The sequence below is a fragment of the Callorhinchus milii genome, unplaced genomic scaffold (genome assembly GCF_018977255.1).
Source record: "Callorhinchus milii isolate IMCB2004 unplaced genomic scaffold, IMCB_Cmil_1.0 Scaffold4, whole genome shotgun sequence".
Lineage (NCBI taxonomy): Eukaryota > Metazoa > Chordata > Chondrichthyes > Chimaeriformes > Callorhinchidae > Callorhinchus > Callorhinchus milii.
In genome coordinates, this window is record NW_024704745.1 from 78,768,254 (window position 1) to 78,791,768 (window position 23,515).

Here is a 23,515-nt window from a genome sequence, read left to right on the forward strand (position 1 = left end):
CACACACACACAGAGCAGACACACACACACACACAGAGCAGACACACACACACACAGAGAGCAGACACACACACACACACATCCCAGGGCAGTGACACTGACTGCGAGGCATCACCATGAAGTTTAGACGATTTGGAGCAAAAAAGAGCATGAAATCGCTTGCTTACCACGGGCGCATCAACCAGAAAGACACCCAAAACCTCCTGGCTCTCTCTGGCAAAGATGGGAGCTACCTGATACGAGACAGCGAGACTGTTCCTGACACCTATTGTCTGTGTGTGCTGTAAGTAAAGTGAGAGAGACCCAGAGACAGGGGCGAGAGAAGCTCCTCCATAAAATGGACCGGGCAGAAGTGGTGCTCATTTCGGGGGCTTAGGTTTTAAATTGTCTTGACAGACATTTGATGCAGTCAACACTTTCTTCCATTCATTTGATTTGAGCTCTTCCAACTGCAAAGATTATTATTGTCATTAGCATTATCGTTATCAATAGTATTATGACTTATTATCATCATTATTGCTATTATATTATTGTTACTGTATTGTTATCATCATTAATATTATCAATATTAATCTGACTTATTATCATCGTTATTGTTATATTTATTATTGTTATTATTTTTATCATTAATATCGCGATTGTTATTATTATATTATGATTTATTTTTATTTCATTGTTATAAGGCGCCTTTATTTTGCAGTGGATTTCATCGTTTCTTTTGAACGAAATATGCAACGGATGGAAAGAGATGATGAAAGCAAGAGTAAGCCAGAGGGGGGGGGCGGGGGAGAAAAAAAGGTGTTTTTTAATTAAATTTTTGATAAAATGCATTCAATTAAATAAGTTTGGAAACACTTGGCCAAGGGAATGAAGCACTAAGTTGCAGTTAAGAGCTATTGCTTGTCCTATGAAGGGTACATTGGTAAGACTGAGTTGGTTCATGTTAGTGAGCAACCGAGCTACTCTTCTTGGCTTATTGTTTGACAGGACAATATAGTAGTCTAGTAAAATACTTGGGGGTAAAATAGTAATTATTCGCTGTTTTTAATACAATATCGCACAATAAGAACAAGTAGCATACATCTGCATCAGCCAAGGCACGACCTCTTATAGACAAAACCCAAAGAAAAGCCTTTAAAACCACATCTATCTGATGATTTTCATTTTATTTCACACATATATATTGTATCTCTAACCGTGTATCTCACGCCATTGCTCCATTTCCGAGAGGTCGCTTCTGGTTCCATCTGCAAACAGACCATCAGCAATAACAATCTTGAGATGGGTTTGGGCTCAGATCTGGGAGGTTTTGAAGGAAAATTATTGGCATTGCTTTCTAAACGGGGAGACGAAAACGCGACCTTTCGTAATGGTTTAGACGTCAAGAAAACCCCTCATTTCGACCCCCCCCCCAAATATGTGCCCGATTTTTGTAATAAATCGTTAATATTTTTGCAATTGAGTGATTTTGCAAGAGAGAAAAAAATAAGGGGAAGCGAGTCGGGAGAGGACATAGGTTTTAATCCGTTTCGTTATTATTTTAGTTCAAATAGAAACCAAATCCTTGACAATTGCAGAGCAATTTATTTTCCCCATCAGCCTCTTTAATCTTTTAATCGTGGCGAGAAAAACAAAGTGAAGGCAAAAGTTAGTCCAACTTTTCGGCAACTTTTAGTCTTAACTTTTGCCCCAACTTTTGTTCCCACGATTGGAAAATAAAATCGACATGACTAACTTCCCAGTGAAATAGACAAGACTCCAAACCCTTAACTCAACTAGTGACACAAAGCACTTGACAATAAGAACAGAGAGAGAGAGAGAGAGAGAGAAAGATCAAAGTCATTTATATATACTGTACGTATCTATCTTGCACCTTCCAGTCGTGACCTGCGAACCAAAACCTCGTCAAAATGCGACTTTGGGGAAGTTCTTGAAGCAAATCGAATCCAAAAGAGAAGGGCACTTTTCATCGTTTTTCATCCTTTTTTGACTCTTCCCACAAAATACACAGACAATTCACTTTGCAGCATATTCTGTGAAGCGCTTTGAGATGTCTCGAAGACGTGATAAGGGGCTATATCAAGGATTATTATTATTAGTAATTGTCCATAACACCTTGCGTTATATACATAGCGCCTTTGCGGATCTGGAGGTCGCATCACATAATTAAGCATTGAAGTGTAGTGACTGTGGGATTGTAGGAGGCTAGGAAAAAGTGTGGTGATTTATGGACTTTGTAGGTGGGTCATAACCAAAATATTATTTTCTAGAAATATTATTTTTCAAAATGTACCAAAATTAAGGATTTTTTTTGCTCCGCATCCTACCTTATCTTATCTTATCTTATTTGTGGCATAATTTGATCTATAATATGGAGAGGGTCAAGTGGTAATAATAATAATCCTTGCATTATTGAGATGTCTCAAAGCGCTTCACAGAACATACGGTAAACTGTGTATTTTGCGGGTGAAACGCGGCAGCCAATTGCGCACAGCAGTGTCCCACAAACAGTCGTGGATTGTTTGACCAAATTATTACTATGTTTTTGGAGGGATTACTACCCCTGGAAAACAATCCGCCAATTGACTAACAACTGGGCTCCTACATACCACTAGGTGAACAGAGGCATGTGGAGTAAAGAAACTTGGCTAAGGTTTCGTCCTGCCCGGGAATCGAACCTGAGTTCTCACGCTTGCGAGGCGAGTGCTCTAACCACACGTCCTTTCAGCTTGGTCTAAAGCACTGTGCCCCCCCTCTCTCTCCTTCACCTCGCTCCCCTCAACCCCGTATAATGCGTTACAATAATGAAGATGGGGTTTCTGGGAGGATATATGAACTAGAATGTCCCTTTAAGGATATCATAGAAAATGTGCACAGAAAAGCACAGTATTATATTCCTTGCCTTTAGGATCCTGTGGATGGCCACAGGGGGAATAAATGTCCAGAGAGAAAGTAATAAAAATGATTTTTTTTAAAAAAAAACAATTTCACAACTGTTTTCACAAAGCAACAGAGCAAATGCGAGCGAGTGGTGAGAGCGTGTGTGTATTAATAACAATAATGATCCTCGTAGTTGATACAGCGCCTTATCACGTCGTTGAGACGTCTCAAAGCGCTTCACAGAATATACTGTAAAATAAATTGACTTGGTATTTTGTTAGCGAAATAAGAGGAAGGGGTTAGGGGGTATATTTGATATCAGCACGCCCGCCCCTCACAAAAAAAATAAAAAAATCAATAACGCTAATAATAATTGCAACAACCATCAAAAATAGTGATTTAATAATAATCAAAAATAATGTTTTATAATAAGAATCTAAAAAAGTTTATTTTACAAAAAGAACATACTAAATACCAGTAAATCCCCCACGGAGAATTCCTCTTGAAAAGTATCAACATCTTTTTTTAAACGATAAAAAGAGCATTGTTTTCTCTCTCTCTCTCTCTCTCTCTTCTCCACTGACGATTATCTTATCCGATGGTTTCTCTTTCCCCCTCTCTGTCTTCCTACCTCTCTCTGCGCTGAAGGACGTCTCGTGGTTTCAATTATATTTGCTTTTGGTGTATGTTTATGTGCATGTTTAGTCCTGTAGCATATTGGTTAGATCGCTCGCTTCGCAATCAGAGGACCTGGATTCAATTCCCGGGAGGGCAAAATGTTAGGCAAATTTTCTTACGCTACCCGTTCAGTTTACCTCGCAGTAATAGGAACCTGGTTGTTAGTAAGTTGGCTGATCGTTTGTCCCGGGGTAATAATCCCTTCAAAAATAAAATATATATATTTTTAATAATCTTGTGACTCAATTCACAACTGTTTGTGGGACACTGCTGAGCGGAATTGGCTGCCGTATGTCGCCCACGAAATACACTTTACCGTATATTTAGTTTACAGTATATTCTGTGAAGCTCTTTGAGACATCTCAAAGATGTGATAAAGCGCTATATTGGAGTTTAGTAGCTCAGTGGTTAGAGCATTCGCCTCGCAAGCGAGAGATCTGGGTTCGATTTCCGGCAGGGCGAAACCTTGGGCAAGCTTATTGACTCCACACGCCTGATAATAATCCTTCAAAAAAAATAAATAGAATTGGTCACTTCAATCCATGACTGTTTGTGGGACGCTGCTGTGCGCAATTAGCTGTCGAATTTCACCCACAAATATACAGACAATTCACTTTATAGTCTGCTCTGTGAAGCGCTTTGAGACGTCCAGAAGACACGAAAAAGCACTATATCAAATAGAAGGATTATTATTGTTATTATATCAAATGCAAGATAAATATTATTAAGGTGGTGTGATACACAGGTGCACATACAATCCAGAGAGAGAGATAGAGAGAGAGAGAGAGAGGGAGAAAAAAGGCCTTGTTTTATTCAATTTATTGAATTCCCCCAAATTTTGCCGAACAGAAACAATCATTGAGAGGTGAGATGTTTCTCTGTTAAGTCTTAAGCTGCAGTAAATTCAGGTGCGAGTGTATGTATGTGGGAGTGAGGAGAGATTAAAGTAAGCAGTATTCACAGTTTGCAGATATAACGATTGACTTAAGCTATTTTTTTGAAGCGCCTCTTATTTGTTATTCACAAGCAAATTCATTTCAAAATCCTGTCTCTCTCTCTCTCTCTCTCTCTCTCCCTCTCTCTCTGTCTCTTCTTCCCCGAGGTTTAATGGGAACAATAATATGAGTCCAGCTAAAAAAAATTAGAAGGATCTTGAACGAAAAAATTGCGTCTTGCTCTTTCAGTGCAACATCTATTGCAGGGGTGTGCGCAAAGTTGGGGAAATATTTCTTGTCGAGCAGATGCCTTGGAATTGTGTTAATCCTGGATTTAGGGGAACTGACTGAACTCGTGTGAAACATTTATCTCGAGTTTTGGCATCAGAAGGTTCTGTGCACACCTGACCGAGTAGATCAGTGGCTGACTCAGTTTTGGCAAGGTTTTCAGTTTTTGCATCATCCACCCTCATCGCTGTAAACGTCCCCCCCCCCTCCCCCCACCACCACCTTTTGAATGATCGTTCCGATCTTTAGAAATTGCCTTGTGTGTAAAAAACACACTCGCCCCTTGTCCTTGCCTCAAATCTGTCAGCGAGACAGAGAGAGGAAGGGTAGAAGAGACCAGATAATAATAATAATAATCCTTGCATTTGATACAGCGCCTTATCACGTCTTCGAGACGTCTCAAAGCGTTTCACAAAATATACCGTAAAGTGGATTGACTGTGTATTTTGTGGGCGAAACTCGGCACCCGTGGAAGTGGAAGGCGCTAAAAAAATTGTGGCTGTGTCGGCTCTTTGAAAGATCTACCCAACTCGTCCCACTCCCCTGTTCTTTCTCCATAGCCTTGCAAATATTTCCCTTGCAAGTATATTTTCAATTCCCTTTTGAAAGTTACTATTAAATGTGCCTCCATCAGCCTTTCAGGAGATGCATTTCAGATCATTGTTGTTGTTGGTGATGTTTAGAAGTCTGAAATAAAACGTTTGCTAGAGGACCGCACGGCATTTTCCCTCGTGGTTTGTGACAAAACCTGTGCCTTGTAAACTATTTTGAACGATGGGTACACTACCCCCCCTCTCTCTCTATATATATATTTATACTGCACGTGCAAACTTGTGCAGCTGGGCAAGCTTTTTGTCCTCTCTTGTGGGAATCTCTCACGTGTGTGTGTGTCTGTGTGGTTGTGTGTGTATATCTGTCTGTGTGCGCGTTATGAAAAGCGACTTGAGTCAAAGCAAAGGAAAGTTAGAGACTATCAAGCAGACGCCTGCTGTGCAAACAGAAAGACAAGGCGAGGTTTAAGGCCGTTTCAACAATAACATTTATTATGATTCATAATGCAGTGTAGGAGAACAGAGAACCGTTTGTGCCCTAACATTATATTTAGGTCACCCGGGTGTCTGAAACGTGTGGAAATTTTTTCGAGTATCCAAACCAAACTGAGTTCTATGCATCCCACCTACACATGGAAATTGTCAGCTTGGCTCAGTTGGAAGCACCTCTCACCTGAGTCAGAAGTTCATGCTATGAATCATGGATCAAGCCCCACGTCGGGACCTGAACTCACAGAGTCTAAGCTGACGTTCCAAAGCAGTGCTGGTGGGGTATATCATTGCTGGAGGTGCCGTCCTTCTGATGAGATGTTAAACCGAGGTCCCTTCTGCCTGTTCAGGTGGACGTTAAAGATCCAACGGCACTATTGGAAAAGAGAGGGGAGTTTCTCTCTCCCGGTGTCCTGGCCAACAATCCCCCAAATAAAATTGGTCGCTCACTCCATGGCTGTTTGTGGTATGTTACTGTGCACAATTGGGCTGCCAGGTTTGCCTACAAACACACATGTCAGGTGAAGCGCTATGGGACATCCAGGTGCAATACTAAATGTGGTATTCGGCCCAGACACCAGGAGAGACTCCTGTCCCTTTTTGAATAGCTCCCCAGGATCTTTAATGTCCTCCTGCACGGGCACAGATGGGACCTTAGTTTTATGTCTCTTCGAAAGGACCGCACCTTTGTCAATGCAGCGCTCCCTCCGGAGTGTCTGTGTGTTCAAAGCCCCGATGTGGGATTTGAACCCACAACCCACAACCTTTTGATGCAGAGGCGAGAGTGTCAGCACCTGACCCCTGGCTAACACACTTTGCACAGTCACTATACTTTACAGCAGATCCTGTGGAGCGCTTTGCGATTTCCTCACGATGTGAAAGGCGCTATAACAAATGTAAAGATTATTGTTATGGATCATTATTATTAATATGATTCATAATGCAGTGCAGTGTCACCAGAATTATATTTAGGTCCGTGGCTGAAACGTGGGGAAATACATCACCATATTTTTGAGTTATTAATATTATTAATAGTAATAGGGGGATGATATCATCCCCATTGATAAAATAATTCATACTAAATAATAATTAATGTAAATACAATAATAATTATTAATAAGTAATGACATTTCCATTCCAGTCACTGGGAAAATGTCTTATGTATGTAATACTCTCAGTCTAGTTGCGATACTCTTCAGCCCGCTGATGGGTTCCCACATGTATCAGGCACCGCACCCCCACCCCCCACCCCAACAATAACATTAATTTGCCTATAACTGCACAGTCACTACACTTGACAGCAATTACCCGTGAAGCGCTTTGAGTATGGTGAAACCGCAGCGACTTACGGTCTAATCATTACAACAGTAATAATATTAACGGTCTGATTATTAGAATAATAATATGATCACAATTATAATAATAATTATTATTGTTAATAGTGGAGGCCCCACTGTGGGCAGTCTTTGTTCTGAGATCTGTGTTGTAACTTGTGTAACTGAAATATGACTCCTGGTTTCGTTAATACAATAATCTTTTTCTCTCTCTCCCTCCCGCCCCTCACCCCCCGCCTTTCAGGAACAAAACATTCGTCCATACCTACCGAATTTCCCAAACATCCCGAAAATGGTCTGTTCAGGTAAGGATTCGATACTATCCACATCATTAGATAATAATTAATTATTACTAATTATATAATAAACACAGTATATAGTGGCACAGAATATACAGGATAATGAATGTCCCCGCGTTTGATGTAGTGACCGTCACACGAAACGTCACAAGGTGATTCTCAGGGAATTGTGGTAAGTGTAGTGACTGTGGAGTCCTGTAGTGTATTGGTGAGAGCAGTCGCCTCGCAGGTGAGAGGACCTGGGTTTGATTCCTGGGCAGGGCGAAACGTTAGGCAATTTTCCTCACTCCACACGCCTGTTTACTGAGCAGTAAGTAGGAACCCGGTTATTAGTTGGCAGATTGCTTCTCCGGGGGTAATAATTTGGTCACTCAATCCACGACTGTGGGACCCTACTGTGCACAATTGGCTGCCACTCTTGGCCTATAAAATACACAGTGGGTGGCTAATTTGCGCAGAGGAATGAAACCTTGAACAAACTTAGTTTAAGGTCTCATCCGAATGACAGCAACAAGGCATCAAAGGTTCCCCCAGCACTGCGCTGGAGTGTCGGCCTAACTACACGAGTTCAAAACCCTGACGTTGCACCTTCTGACTCAGTGGCCTCTGACTCAGTGTTACCAACTGAGAACAAGACTCACAGAGCTGGGCAGTACTAAGCTCTGGTGACATGCTAACCTTTGTACTGAAAGGCAGAAAGACTGTTTAAGCTGGACCTGAAACTAACTGAATTAACAGGTTATGGGGAACCTGCAAACTCTCGAGGTGAACAATCTTGCTGTCATGCAAATTTACACTCCACTGTTACAAATAAAAGCGTTTCCCACCACACGAGCGAGAGATGGCAGGCAAGATGCTCCAGTAGATTAGAAACGTTAGACGGCGAGACACTTAACCACATCAATTCACTGTAGATAATGAAGAGTAAACAATTTTTGTTGTTGTGAAACGTGTTTACCAGCGAAGTGCCAAGAAGTGCCTTTCTCCTGCCAATCCTGAGGGCAAAATCTTGGGAAGAACTCATCTTCTTACGTCCACAAAATATACAGTCACTATACTTTACAGCGTATTCTCTTTGAGATGTCTCGATGATGTGAAAAGGCACTATGTAAATGCAAGAATTGCAACAACAAAACAGACAGAGTTACGGACCTGAGCTGGGGGTCGGGATTGAGGAGGGTGGAGAGCAGGGAGATTGAAAGCACGGGAAGCGAGCAGGATGGTAGGGGGTTAGGAGGTGGCAGAGGTTGGGGGGAGTGAGGCCATGGAGGGCTTTGAAGTTGAGGACCGGAATCTTAAACTGCATCCTCTCTGTGATGGGAAGCAGTGGAGTCGGGCAAGGATGGAGGATGGTGTTGGGGTGCGGAGCCTGGTCTGGGAGAGGATACAAGCTGCAGAGTTCTGGATGATCTGCAGCCTGTGAGGGGAGGAGTTGGGGCGGCCGACAGGCAGGGAGTTTGCATAGTTGAGCCTCGATGTAATGAAAGCGTGTATGAGGGTTTCGGTGGCCTGCGGCGTGAGACAGTGGCGGAGGCAGGCGATGTTTCGGAGGTGGGGAAGGCAGAGCGGGTCATGGCGCAGATGTGAGGTAGAAAGTATAGTTGAGGGTCAAACAAGACCCCAAGGTTCCGGACTGGCTCAGTGAGGGGGAGTGAGCCCCATGGAGGGTGATGCTGTCAGCGCCTGAGGTGAGGAGGCGCTGACGGGAGCCAATCAGGAGAGCCTCGGTCTTGTTGACGTTTAACTGAAGAAAGTTACTCATCCAGGACTTGATGTCTGACACACATTCTGTCTGGACAGCAGTGGTCCTGGAGTCAAGGCTGGAGGCAGAGAGATAGAGTTGGATGTCATCCGCATACATGTGGAAGTTCACCCTATGTCTGCGGATGATGGGGTCAATGATTATTATTATTATACTGGTCTAGATTTATGTCAAAGCTTTAAGCTTTCGCCCACAAAATATACCATCCATTCACTTTACAGTATATTCTGTGAAGCATTTTGAGGCGTCTCAATGATGTGATAAGGCGCTGTATCAAATGCAAGGATTATTATTTTTGACTTTGGTGCTTCAAGCGTAAGGTGTAAAGTACTTTAAAGTACTTTATTTCAACTTCACGTAACTTTCTGCTAAAGTGAAACTCCTAAACTCCACAGCTTTACACAAGGGTTGAAATCTCTGCTGCACTGCTGTCCAACCTCCAGAAAATGTCTGACGCTCCAGTGCAGTGCTGGGGACGGGCGCTGCATTGTCAGAGGTGCCGTCACTGAGATGAAATGTTAAAGCAAGTCCCGTCTGCCTGTTCGGACGGATGTGAAAGATCGCACGGCGCTAAATCGAAAAGAGAATGGAGTTTCTCGCTCCTGGTGTCCTGGCTGGCAATCCCCAAGATAGCATTGGTCACTCACTTCAGGGCTGTTTGTGGGACATTTCTGGTTGACAAAATACACAGTCACTGCACTCCACAACGCATGAAGCACTTTCAGGCGTCCCGACATGAAAGGCACAATATCAAAGCAAGATAGTGCTCTCACTTCTGAGTCAAAAGGTCGAGCATTCAAGGCCCACGTCGGGACTTTGAACTCACACTTATGGTTGAGGTTGACACTGTGATGTAGTGATGGAGATGTGTTCCTATTCCTCTCACCCACACATCTCCGTTCTCTTCTCCAACAATGACACACTCTCCCATCGCTGCACTGGAGTGTGGATGAAAGTCCCAATGTGGGGGAGTTGAAACCACGGCCTTCTGACTGAGACCTGAGAGGACTTCCTACCTCCCAGCACTGCATTCGAGTGTAGTTAAAGCGTAGTGACTGTGTATTGTGTCAACCAGCTTGTGCCGGGTTTTATACATTCTATTCCTAAAATTATATTTTTGGAAAGCTTTTCGTGTCAGGTGTGTTTTGCATGTCAAGTGCTACATAATTATTATTATTATTATTATTACATCAATCCAATTCATTATCATATTCCATCCATCTTTATGTAAATACAATTATTCCAATCTACTCCCACGACGTGAATAATAATAACAATAATCATTGCTTTTGATATAGTGCTTTTCACGTCTTCTCGACGTCTCAAAGCACTTCACAGAATAGACTGTAAAGTGAATTGACTGTATATTTGTGGGCGAAACGCGGCAGCCAATTGCGCACAGCAGCGTCCCACAAACAGTCGTGAATTGAAGTGACCAATTTATTATTATTTCTTTTTTCGAGGGATTATTATCAGGCCTGTGGAGTAAGGAAACTTGCCCGAGCTTTCACCCTGCCGGGAATCGAACCCAGGTCTCTCGCTTGCGAGGCGAGTGCTCTAATCACTGAGCTACAGGACTCCACATGTACGATAAAATTTGTTCCATCTCATTACTGACTCACTGACAAGTGGAAAGAACCTATAACCCTGTTATAGCCGTTGGCCACTCCTTTGGTTTGTGTGTCTAAGGGTTGTACAAGCAGAATTATAAGAAGCCCAAAGACCAGGTTAATTCTGTTTTGCCAGCGAGACTGTGGCGGATGTGGGGAGTTGATGGTGGCTTTAAGAGTGTTTGGCTTGTTTTAGATCATGGTCTCTTGCCACGTAGCCTCAATTATTTTAATTGCACTGTATGAGATAAAAACAACAAGATTACATTTGCGTAAGGCGCTGAAAAACAACATCGCTCTCAAGAACGATTTTAAAAACAATCACGACGGCGGATGAAACATTTGAGCTCACCTTGCTCCTTCTCGCGGAATATCCTCGAGACGTCTCAAAAAGCACTTCACGGGATGAACTGTGTGCTTGTAATCGAACGAGTTACCCGTTGTGTGTGTCAGCCTGGCTCAGTCATAGCCCTCTCGCTTCTGAGTCAGAAGGTTGTGGGTTCGAGCCCCTCGTTGGGATTTGGAATCGCGTAATCTCAGATCACGCTCCTGTGTAAAGATGGGCCGGGGGGTGTTGTTGCATTGTCGGAGGTGCTGTGGTTCGGATGAGTCATTAAACTAGGTTCCCTGTTCAGGTGGATGTTAAAGATCCCACATTGCTGTGTGCAAACTAATTGTGTTTACCCACAAACACACAATCAATGTCCTTCACATTATATCCTATGTAACCCTGGGGGACGTCTTTCCGACATGAAAGGTGCTATACCACTGTCGGGGGATTATTTCTTTTATTATTTTATTATGTTACATTGATAGTCTATAATATTTTATTTCATTTATGTGATAGAGTATCATTATATTATATAACATTTATTATATTAAGTAATGTATATTATTTACACACCTCAGTATGTCCTGTGAAGCGCTTTGAGACATCTCGATGATGTGATAACACTCTATAGGCAAGGTTTTTATTATCATTGTGTATACGTATACGATACTCATTGTATGCAAATCACTCTGGGACACTACCCTCTGTGAAGGGCGCCATATAAATGCAAGTTGTTGCTGTTGTTGTAAATAAACACCTGAGTTTATAAACAAACTTAATTACAAAGCTTGAATGTTTGAAATCTGATGTATGAATTTCATGCCAATCAACATCTAAAAATGATCAGTAGATCAATAGATGATAGAAGATTTGTGAGGAAAGAATAGATTGGAGAAAGTAAAGCTCTCTCAGGCAGTAAATAGACTTTTCGTGGCTTTCCACTGTTCATCTGTTTGTATCTGTAGGGCTGTTCAAAGGCTTCTGTGTTCGAACCATGAAACACAAGTAGATTTCCTGTGGATATATTTTGAGACAAACATACCAATAAAGAAATAATTCACCAGGTCTCTACTAATTTTATAATACAACAACAACAAAATTACTTTTATAGAGTGCTCCTTTCACATCGGGAGGACATCCCAAAGTGCTTAGTAACAATACTACTACTAAGGATCGCTTTCCGGGGGCGATGATCCCTTTAAAACAATAATTAAATAAATAATAAAATAACAAGAATTTTATCACTCGACCCACGACTGTTTGTGAGACACTGCTGTGTGCAACATGCTGGCGCGTTTCACCCACAAAATACACAGTCACTACACTTTACAATATTGCAATATTATTATTAAGAAGTAAGCGAAATGTTTGAGCCAAACTGTTGCTTTGAAGCTGGATTGGTGGTGAGGAGAGGAGAGGTGTGAGGGGTGAGGGGGAGCCAAGGGTTGGTGTTGGTAGGAAGCAAATTTAGATGTGGGAGCAAAAGAGAAGGTGATAAGATAAGACTTGTCTATGTGAGCAGATTGACCGCCAGTTATTTCACTTGACCACACGTATAAGACGTCCAGTAAGCACGGTGGAAAACAATGTGTTTATTGATAGCTCAGTAACTTGCTTACGTCTGACCTTTTACTCTCTGTTCCTCTAAATATAACTGCTGGAGTTCAACTAGTTTAAACCACATAGCTTGCTGTTAAAAGCACAGTCTTGCCAGCTTGTCCCTGCTTGTCCAGCAAATCTGTTGGGCCATTGACTTGCACGGTTAATAGGGGCAGAGTGGGAAGAATTCCTGCTCTCGGTGACTGGTCCTTGGAGCTGACAAATCCCTACATAATCCCTGACTATCCAACGCCTTTGGACGTCCTCCCGACGTGAAAGACGCTGTACGAATGTAATTTTGTATTGTATTGTATAAATACAAGTCATTATTATTGCTTATAAATGTGCAGGGATTACAACACAATGCAAAAGTCCTATTTTTAACCCAGCTCGATAAGACTTATTACAATTCATTTTTCAGTGTGCCATCAATTAACTAAACTTAGTTCATTTTTTACAAGGCCACTGTTAACCACGCAGAGAGAAACCACAATGGTTTCTACCAGGCTTTTACATTCCTATGTTACTACGATATAATGAGAGTGATATGATTCATATTATGTGTAGGTGTCAGCCTAGCTATGTTGGCAGTGCTCCTACCTCTGAGTCACAAGGTTGTGGGTTCAAGCTCCACGTCGGGGCTTTACGCTCACAGTCTAGGAGGCTGATCCAGTGCAGTGTCAGGGGAGCACTGTATTGTCAGGGGCACTGTCCTTTGGATGAGACATTAAATGGGCTCCCGTCTGCCTGTCCAGGTGGACGTTAAAGATCCCATGGGCACCACTCGGAAATAGGAAGGAGGTTCCTCCCTGTCTCCTGACCCAGATAAAATCGATCATTCACTTCATGGCTTGTTGGCGGGACATTGCTGTGCTCTTAAGCATAGGGGGGTGAGTTTCCTCATGTGTACGACACCCAAAAAATCCTATTTCCGCAATCACACACACGCACGCACGCACACGTTTCCTGATCCCTGGGCTCAAGGATTGTCCTGAATGCTTTCTGCTGGTTTTTATTTGAATTGCATTTATTCTGGATGTCGCCTGCAGCAAAACCTTTCACTTCCCCGCAACTGCATTCATCTACATGTTTTGTGATGTGGTTTTCGGACGGAAGATCTTCTGAGTCCCCACAATCACATGGTAGCAATTGTTCTCCTAAATCAGAAGGTCATGGGTTTGAGGTGTCCTCACGGCCAACTGAACCCAGAGTCCAGGCAGACATTCCAAAGTAACTATCAGAGGTGACATCCCTTGGACGCAAAATTGGTCAACACTCGGGGGTTTGGTGGATTTGAAAGCATCTCCTCAGCTGCAGAATATTTTGTGGTGAAATAAGGAACCCAGTTAAGAAATGTCGCCGACTAAATCCGCATAGAAAACGATGTAGAATTACTTAAATCGAATGAGAATACAGTGATTAATACAGGGGGAAGATCGTACAATAATAATCCTTGCATTTGATTTGGGCCCTAAACACTTGTTTTACCATTTCAAAGAGTTTCTCAGGACTTGCTGCTCAGTGCAGTGACTGTGTATTTTGTAGGTGAAAGCAGCGCTCGTTTTGTTCAAAGCAATAATAATAATAATAATAATAATAATAATCCTTGCATTTGATATAGCGCTTTTCACGTCGGGAGGACGTCCCAAAGCGCTTCACAGAACACACTGTAAAGTGAATTGACTGTATATTTGTGGGCGAACGCGGCAGCCAATTGCGCACAGCAATGTCCCACAAACAGTCATATGGATTGAAAATGACCAATTTATTATTGTTTTTGGTTTTGGAGGGATTATTATTAGGCTCTGTGTGGAGTAAGGAAACTTGCCCAAGGTTTCGCCCTCTGCCTGGAATTGAACTCAGGTCTCTCACTTGCAAAGCGAGTGCTCTAACCACTGAGCTACAGGACTCCACAATGTCCCACAAACAGCCAATTTTATTGAGTGACACAATTGAGTGACCAATTTTATTTGAGGGATTGTCGGCCAGGACACTGAGAGAGAGAAACTCACTTCTCTTTTCGAATAGAGCCACGGGATCTTTAACGCCACCCAAACAGGCAGATAGGACCCCAATATAACATCTTATCTGAAGGACAGCACCTATGACAATGTACTGCTCCCCCCGGCAATGGCAATCACTCGCTTTGCAAGTGAGAGACCTGAGTTCAATTCCAGGCAGGGCGAAACCTTGGGCAAGTTTCCTTACTCCACACGCCTAATAATAATCCCTCCAAAACCAAAAACAATAATTAAATTGGTCATTTTTCAATCTACGACTGTTTGTGGGACATTGCTGTGCGCAATTGGCTGCCGCGTTCGCCCACAAATATACAGTCAATTCACTTTACAGTGTGTTCTGTGAAGCGCTTTGGGACGTCCTCCCGACGTGAAAAGCGCTATATCAAATGCAAGGATTATTATTATTATTAATCAGCCTAGACTGAATGTGTGAGCTTGAAGTCCCGATGTGGGGCTTGAACACACAACTGTCTGACTCAAGGGTGAGGCAGAGTCGTTGAATACATTGAATGTTTATACCGCATTATTCTGATTTTCTCTCACCTTTAACACCACACAGACATCTAAAGGAATTCCCCTTCGTCTTTTCAACAACATAGAAGAACTCATAGCGACTCACCAAAGGCCAGGTCAAGGCACAGTCGTTCCATTACAGCATCCAGTGTTCATCGGAACCTATAACTCCCAAGCCAGAACGCAGGTGAGAATGGTATCTGTGTATGTTTTTGTGCTAATGAGCCAAGTCTATAGTCTAGCTGTGGACAGGTAGCGTTAGCTGTGGAAAGATGGAAATGTCCCTGAACAGATTGAGTTACCTGTGGACAGAGAGGTTATCTATGGACCATGAGAGATACCTGTAGTGAGACAGAGGCGCATGGAGTAAGGAAATTTGCCTACGGTTTTGCCCAAGGTCAGGCAGAGAGATACCTGTGGCAGATAGAGATACCTGAGGACTGATGAAGCTAAAGATAAAGGGATGATAGACTTATAAATCATAAAGGAGGCAATTCGGCCCATTGTGCTTGTGCTGGCACTTTGAAAGAGATCTCCAATTAGTCCCACTCCCCTGATCTTTCTCCATTGCCTTGCAATGTTTGATTTTCAAATAAATACCCAATTCCCTTTTGAAATGGTCCATTGTGGACTGGTAAGCACTGGATGACCATTAATTTCATTGGGATGGGGGAGGATATTGCAGTATACGGCTATGTGTTATCCTTGCTCAGCTCACAGTCCACATCATCTGATTATCTGACATTCAGGCAGCTTTTTTTCAAGCTTCAATGAATGAAACTGATGGAGAATTGCACAATCTCCCTCAGGTCATCTTACAATTCCTATAGTATTGTGCGGCAAATATAGATTTCATATTTATTTAGTATTAATATTTAATATATATATTTGGGACGTATGCTGTATTCTCCTGTGGGATTTTGATAATTATTATGGGATTAGATTACACGGCACTTCAAGAAGAGAGAAAGGAGTTTATTCCTGGTGTCCTGGCCGACAATTCCTCCAAATAAAATTGCATCAAGGCCGTTTGTGGGACGATGCTGTGTGCAAACTGGCTGCTACCCACAGTTACTCCACATTGCAAGCAATCTGTGAAGCCAAATGAAATTTAAGAATTATAATAATAATTTAATAATCCTTCCATTTGATATAGCACCTTATCAGGCCTTCGAGACACCTCAAAGCGCTTCACAGGATATACGTTAAGTGAATTGGCTGCATATTTTGTGGGCGAAACAAGGCAGCCGATTGCGCACAGCAGCGTCCCACAGACAGCCGTGGATTGAGTGACCAAACTGTCATTATTTCATTTCTTTGAAGGGATTATTCCCCTCTGAAAGTGATCCACCAATTGACTAGCAACCGGTTTCATACTGAACTGCTGGGTAAACAGAGGCGCGTGGAGTAAGGAAACTTGCCTACGATTTTGCCCTGCCCTGAAATCGAACCCAGGTCCTCTTGCTTGCGAGGCGAGCGCTCTAACCACTGAGCTACAGGACTGTTGTTGTTGTTGTTGTTGTTGTTGCCTGGTGGAGCCCTGGCCAGACAAGTGTAGGTTAATCTTCTGACTGATCTGGTTTCATTCACAGTAAATAAAAAAACCCTCCAATTCATTTCTCATATCAACTTACATGATTCGTTTAACACAGGGGCTGCTTCTGTGGCCTCACACTCACCTCAGCCTTCGATCTTTAAAAAATATAGTCAATCGATCGGGTCTCCATTTAAGCTTACACATCCAGAGACTTTGCGGTTGAATATCTTACCTGTCTCTGTTTTATAATTGCTGTGGATGTACAAATTTCATGTGTTCCTGCAGGGAGTCAATCACATTAGAGATCATTGGTGTTTGTCAGGATTGCCCTGGCTCTGCACAAGTCAGCATCAGTCAGATCAATTTAATTTGTCAATATTTTTTTATTGCATTGATTTTCTTTTGCTGTTATGAATTACATCAGGAAGAGAAAATCCTCGCCAGCCCAGTCAGCTCAGAGCACTCTCCCCGCACCTCCTCCCCTCTTCGTGTTTGTAGGTGACGGCCTGGCTCAGTTGCTAGTGCTCTTGCCTCCGAGTCAGACGGTCGTGGGTTCAAGTCTCGTGTCGGAGACTTTGAATGTGGAGTCAAGCCTGGCACTCCAGTGCAGTGCTGGGGTTAGCATTGCTTTATTGGAGATGCCGTCCTTCAGATGAGATGTTAAACCAAGATCTGACTTGCCTATTCAGATAGACGTTAAAATTCCCATGGCACTGTTGGATAGTCCATGTCCATGGCTCCACGTCTCTCACCCGACCCGCCCTATCATCAGCGGCCGGGCTTTCAGCCCCACCCTTTGGAACTCCATCCCACAATCCCTTCCCCTCGCTCCCTCTCTTGCCTCCTTCAAGGCACAACTCAGGAAACTCCTTTTCGACCGTGCCTTCAGCCTTCCTTCTACCCCCTCTGCCCTCCCTCATCCCAACCCCACTCCCCCACCCCCTGCTCAGGTCCTGATCCCTGACTGTTCAGCGCCTTGGGATGCCCTCCCGATGTGAAAGGCGCTTTACAAGTGTAATTTTGTGGTTGTTGTTGGATAAGAGAAGGAAGGTTTATCGGGTGTCCTGACCAATAATCTCCCAGGGAAAATTGGTCACTCACTTTATGGCTCTTTATCAGATATTGCTGTTTGCAAATTAGCTTCCACATTTGCCTATAAATTAGTCACCACACTTTGCAGAAAAAAAACTTGTCTAAAATTGCTAGATTTTATAGTAAATCCTGTGAAAAGCTTTGAGATGTATCGCTGATGTGATAAGAGATTCTATCATACACAAGTATTATTATTATTTATTGTTATTCTCATTTTCTCCAATATATCTCCTTGCTTTGTACCCTGGCTACAGACTACTTTTAAAGCCCGCCTTAAGTCCTATCTTTTCGACTATGCTTTCAGTCACCTTTGCGTTGTGAATCATATGATGATACTAAGAATATAATAAGAATATAAGAACATAAAAATTTGCTGGCGAAGAAGACCCAGGTCTATCAAGTTCGCCTTCCGCCATCCTGGCAGTCGCTTGACATGTCGTGTCCCAAACTATACACTGTATTCCCAGATATTATTTCCTACCAGAAATCTATCTAATTTGTTCTTGAAACAAACAACGTTTTCTGCTTCCGTCATCTACTGTAAGGTGCGGTGATTGCGTATTTTGTGGCAGCCAATTTATAATAATAATCCTTGAAGTTGATATAGCGCTTTTCACATTTTCTAGATGTCTCAAAGTGCTTCACAGAATATACTGTAAAGTGAATTGACTGCATTTTTGTGGGCGAAACGTGGCATCCAATTCCGCACAGCAATGTCCCACAAACAGTCGTGAATTGGAGTGACCAAATTATTATTGTTTTTTTTTCTTGAGGGATTATTATCAGGCGTGTGGTGTAAGGAAACTTGCCCAGGGTTTCGCGCTGCCGGGAATCAAACCCAGGTCTCTCGCTTACGAGGCGAGTGCTCTAACCACTGAGCTACAGGACTCCACTAATTTGAGCTCAGCAATGTCTCACATACAGACATGAAGTAAATGACCGATTTTATTTTGTCGTTCAGGACATCGGGAGAAACTCCTTTCTCTTTCGAACAGTGCCCACGGGAGATTTAACGTCCACCTGAACAGGTAGACGGGACCTCGGTTTAACATTTCATCTGAAGGATGGCACCTCTGACAATGCAACACTGCATTGGAGTGTCAGCTTAGACTAAGTGTTTCCAAGTGATCCCGACATGGGGTTTGAACCCACAACCTTCTGACTCAGAGGTGAGAGTGCTACCACTGAGCCAGGCTGACACACGTAGATTATGAAGAATTCCAGGTCCTATGAATGTCAGTCTGATCATCTTCTAACCTATTTATTGCTCCCTGTCCCACAGGTTTGAAGGGGAGCCAGACTACGTGCAACTCACGTCTAGCTGAGCCCTCCTAGAATGGAAAGAGTAATTCAGGCTTCGAGTCAAGAAAGGATTGCCCGATAGCTAACTGTTGTATTTGTCTTAGTTTGTACTTGTTTGTAGTATTTCAACAATGTCTTGTTCATTCTCACCCGGGATTCTGCAATTTATCCTGTCATTATGAAAGCTGTAGTGTGTAAGGTAAACACAGGAAAGTGTAATCCTGGATGAATTTCTGCACCTTATTCTTCACTTATTGTTAACTGAGAACCTGATATTGTTTGGGTGCATAAGTCTCTGTTGGCAACTTATCTAAATGTGCAATTAAATAAATTTTTTGTTGAATAAAAATCACAATTTCTACCTGTAGTGTAAACTTATAGAGAACCATAGAAATTGATGACAAAGCAGGAGCCCACTATGTTAATGTTGGTCTTTGCTCATCCAAAGAAGCCATCAATCCTAATCCCAATTCCCTCTGAGGGTAAATATTAATCCGTGCATTTGATATTGTACCTTTCATGTGAGGAAGACAATTGTCCCTCAAGCCATGAGGTGAGTGAGTGACCAATTTTATTTGGCGTATTGTTGTTTATAGCACTTTTCACATCAGTAGGACATGTCAAAGTGCTTCACGTGATATCCTATAAAGTTTAGTAACAGTGTGTTTTGTTGGTGAAAGCGGCAGTCAGTTTGTCTACAGCAATGTCCCACAAACAGCCATGAAGTGAATAATTATATTTATTTGGGGGATTGTTGGTCAGGACATCTGAGAGAGAAACTCCCTTCTCTTTTTGAATAGTGCCAAGGAATCCTTAATGTCCATCTGAACAGGCAGACAGCACTTTGATTTAACTTCTCATTTGAAGGACTGCTCCTTCAGCAAATAATATTATCTTTAAAGTCCATCAGAGGAAGATGGACCTTGGTTTTAGTGTCTCATCTAAAGAATGACATCTCTGACAGTAATAATAATAATAATCCTTGCATTTACATTGCACCTTATCATGTTGTTGAGACATCTCAAAGTGGCTCACAGGATTTACTGTAAAGTGGAGTCACTGTGTGATTTGTGAGCCAATGTGGCAGTCAATTGACACAAACCAATGTCCCTCAAACAGCCACAAAGTGAATGACCAATTTTATATATAATTTGGTATAATAAATAAATAATAATAAATGGGTCACTCAATCCACGACTGTTTGTGAGACACTGATTTGCGCAATTGGCTGCCGCGTTTCGCCCACAAAATATGCAGTCAATGCACTTTAAAGTATATTCTGTGAAGGCTTTGAGGCGTCTCAACGACCCGATAAGGTGCTATATCAAATGCAAGAATTATTATTATGTAGGGATTGGCCAGGAGAGAATCAATGAAAGGCTCATCCAGAACCTCCCCCACCCCTGTCTCTCCCCAGCTTCCAACCTAGAGGTAGGAGTGCTACTCCTAAGCCAAGTTGAGACCATTAAATATTTCTCGGGCTCTTTCCTTCCTTGAAAGTGTATTACCCTCTGCCCATAATTGCTACAGACAGTTTTATCTCTTTGGATGCTTGAAGCCCAAACCAACCTAAATGAGATCAAATCAAAACCAGAAGTAAGATTGGAAAAGTCCATCTGCAATCACTTGTCAGCCATAATTCACAATTGCAATCATTAGTGAAACTTTTGCTCACTGAACTCAGCCTTAAAGCTGGTGTGCAGTGTTACACAAGCAATAAGGCACTCCTGGCTTCATCCACGGTACAGTTCAAGCGATATTTCGCAATTGCGGAGTCCTGTAGCTCAGTGGTTAGAGAACTCGCCTCGAAAGCGAGAGGACCCGGGTTTCTCCCGGGCAGGGCGAAACCTTGGTCAAGTTTCCTTACTCCAGACACCTCTGTTTACCTAGCAGTAAGTAGGAACCCAGTTGTTAGTCAATTGGCGGATTGCTTTCCAGGTTAATAATTCTTTCAATCACTCAATCCACGACTGTTTGTGGGACGCTGCTGTGCGCAATTGGCTGCCGCATTTCACCCACGAAATACACAGTCAATCCAATATATTCTGTGAAACGCTTTGAGATGTCTCAACGATGTGATAAGGCGCTATATCAAATACAAGGATTATTAATATTATAACCACTTAAAATGCTGTCAATATGTGTGAGCCTAACAATCAATATTGTTGGTGGTAACTTGCTTATTGTAACTATGTTTATTGAATGAATGCAACTTTCCTGTCTTACTAAGTAAACGGAGAGCTTTAAATAGAAAGTACAAGTGGCTTTGGTTCATCTGTTCACGTTTCCTGATACATAAATTCTCGCAAACAGAAGAAACTGGTTTCAACAGATTGGTTACAACAACAGCAACAACTTGCATTTATATAGCGCCCTTCATCGGCTTAGGGGCCACTATTAGCGTTTCTTTCGAACCCAACATTTTGGCACTCAACATGGGAAACACCAACTGCAGTTAAAAATAGAAAAAGAGTAGGAACAGGATAAAAACTCCTTGTGTCAGGTGGATGACACATTGCTTAAAAGTGGTAACGTGCCCGATTATAGACTCTGTTACTTAAATGTGGGAATAAGCCAACAGATGTACCGAAACTAAAAGGTGTGGGACTTTATGCACCTATGGTTACAGGCTATTGCTTTAAGCGCTCTGAGATGCTGCCCCGAGTGAAGGGCCCTGTGTAAATGAAAGTTGTTGTTGTTGATTCACCAGTTGTCATAGGGTTAAAGAGCGCTGAGCTCATGGAGTGTTATTAATTTGTAAACTAGATTAAAGAAGTTACTTTTTCCGTTAGGAAGTGGTGGGAAGAGGAAAAATCGCAGCTAAAACAGAAGTAAGAAAAAATTCAAACAGAAGTAAAATTGAAGTAAAATAAAAGGGAAGCAGAAGCTAAACAATTGCAAGATAAGGCTGCAGACGTAGCCTCAACAACAACAATTTGCGGTTATACAGCGCCCTTCAAGTGGGACAGTGTCCCGGAGTGCTTAACAGTGGCGGAGCCTGACTCTGAGCTGGGGGTGGAGGGGAGGTGACCATAAGCCTGGTCAAAGAGGAAGGTCTTCAATTGTGATCTAAAGGAGGGATGGAGAGTTTGAAAGCTTCGGGGAGTAGTGGCTAAAAGTGCGGCTGTCGACAGTGGAGCGGAGGGCACGAGGGACAAGCAGGAGGCCAGAGTTAAGGCTGGAAAGGTCCGAAAATAGGGCTATATTCTCAAGAATACAGAAGAATTAGGGGAGATCTTATTGAAACATATAAGATTATTAAAGGGCTGATAAAGTAGACACTGAGGGTCCGTTTCCCCGGTGGGAGAATCTATAACCAGGGATTACAGTCTTAAAGTTAATGGTCAGCCTTTTAGAACAGAGTTGAGGAAACATTTCTTCACTCAGAGGGCAGTGAATTTATGGAATTCACTCCCCCAGAAGGCTGTAGATGTCAGTCCTTGAACATCTTCAAGGCTGAGACTGGTAGATTTTTAACAAAACAGAGGGATTAGGGGATATGGGGAGAGGGCAGGTAATCAGAGTTAGGTCTGAAGATCAGCCATGATCTTATCAAATGGCGGGGCACAGGCTCAAGGGCCGAATGGCCTACTCCTGCTCCTAATTCCTATGTTCTTATGAAAAGATCCCCAATGGGTCAGAAATACCTACACCAGATGCTGTTGGGTCAGTTACACCACACAGAGCAAAATAGAGATCCCGCAGTCAAAATGGAGGCAGAGGAAATTTTAATAGTTATTTCTGTGGATTCCCGATTAACATTCAGTTTGGTTTGACACCACAACCCGTTGCGTTATGGATTAAGTAGGTTTCTCTTTACACATTTATAGTCCTTGCATTTGATTAGCACCTTATCACGTCTTTGAGACGCCTCAAAGCGCTTCACAGAATGCACTGTAAACTACCCTGCAATCCTGCAAAGTGCCCACAACTTGATAAGGCGCTGTATCAAACACTTATTATTATTATACAAATGCAACATTTTTCACCCTCACTAAACCTTGCATTTGATATAAGGCCTTGTCATGTCATCGAAACCTCTCAGGATTTCACGCCAGGATTTTACAGGGGAATTTTGAAGCGTTTCAGCATTATAGGATTGTTATTATCGGGATCAGAATTTTTGTCTGCTTTTTTGGGGGTGATTTTTAAAATCAAATTTCACGTCGAATCTGGTCAATTTCCTTCTGAGCTGGGAAATCCTTTTCTTGCACAGTGACTGACATTTTGCGAATGCCCCATTTTCAACCACAAAACACACAGTCACTACAGTTTACCCTTAAATCCTCTGAGG

The 23,515-nt window shown here is 42.5% G+C and overlaps 1 protein-coding gene and 1 non-coding gene across 2 annotated transcripts; one reads left to right on the forward strand and one right to left on the reverse strand.

The window, feature by feature from the left end:
* Positions 1–43: 43 nt before the first annotated feature.
* On the forward strand, positions 44–19,570 carry LOC103177105 (SH2 domain-containing protein 1A). The gene is made up of 4 exons (XM_007891079.2): positions 44–283; positions 7,400–7,460; positions 15,337–15,477; positions 19,202–19,570. Exons 1-4 carry the CDS (start codon positions 117–119, stop codon positions 19,205–19,207), a joined length of 375 nt encoding a protein of 124 aa, XP_007889270.2. The 5' UTR covers positions 44–116; the 3' UTR covers positions 19,208–19,570.
* On the reverse strand, positions 18,737–18,805 carry trnat-cgu. The gene has a single exon. It is a non-coding gene; the product is annotated as a tRNA-Thr (tRNA).
* Positions 19,571–23,515: the final 3,945 nt, after the last annotated feature.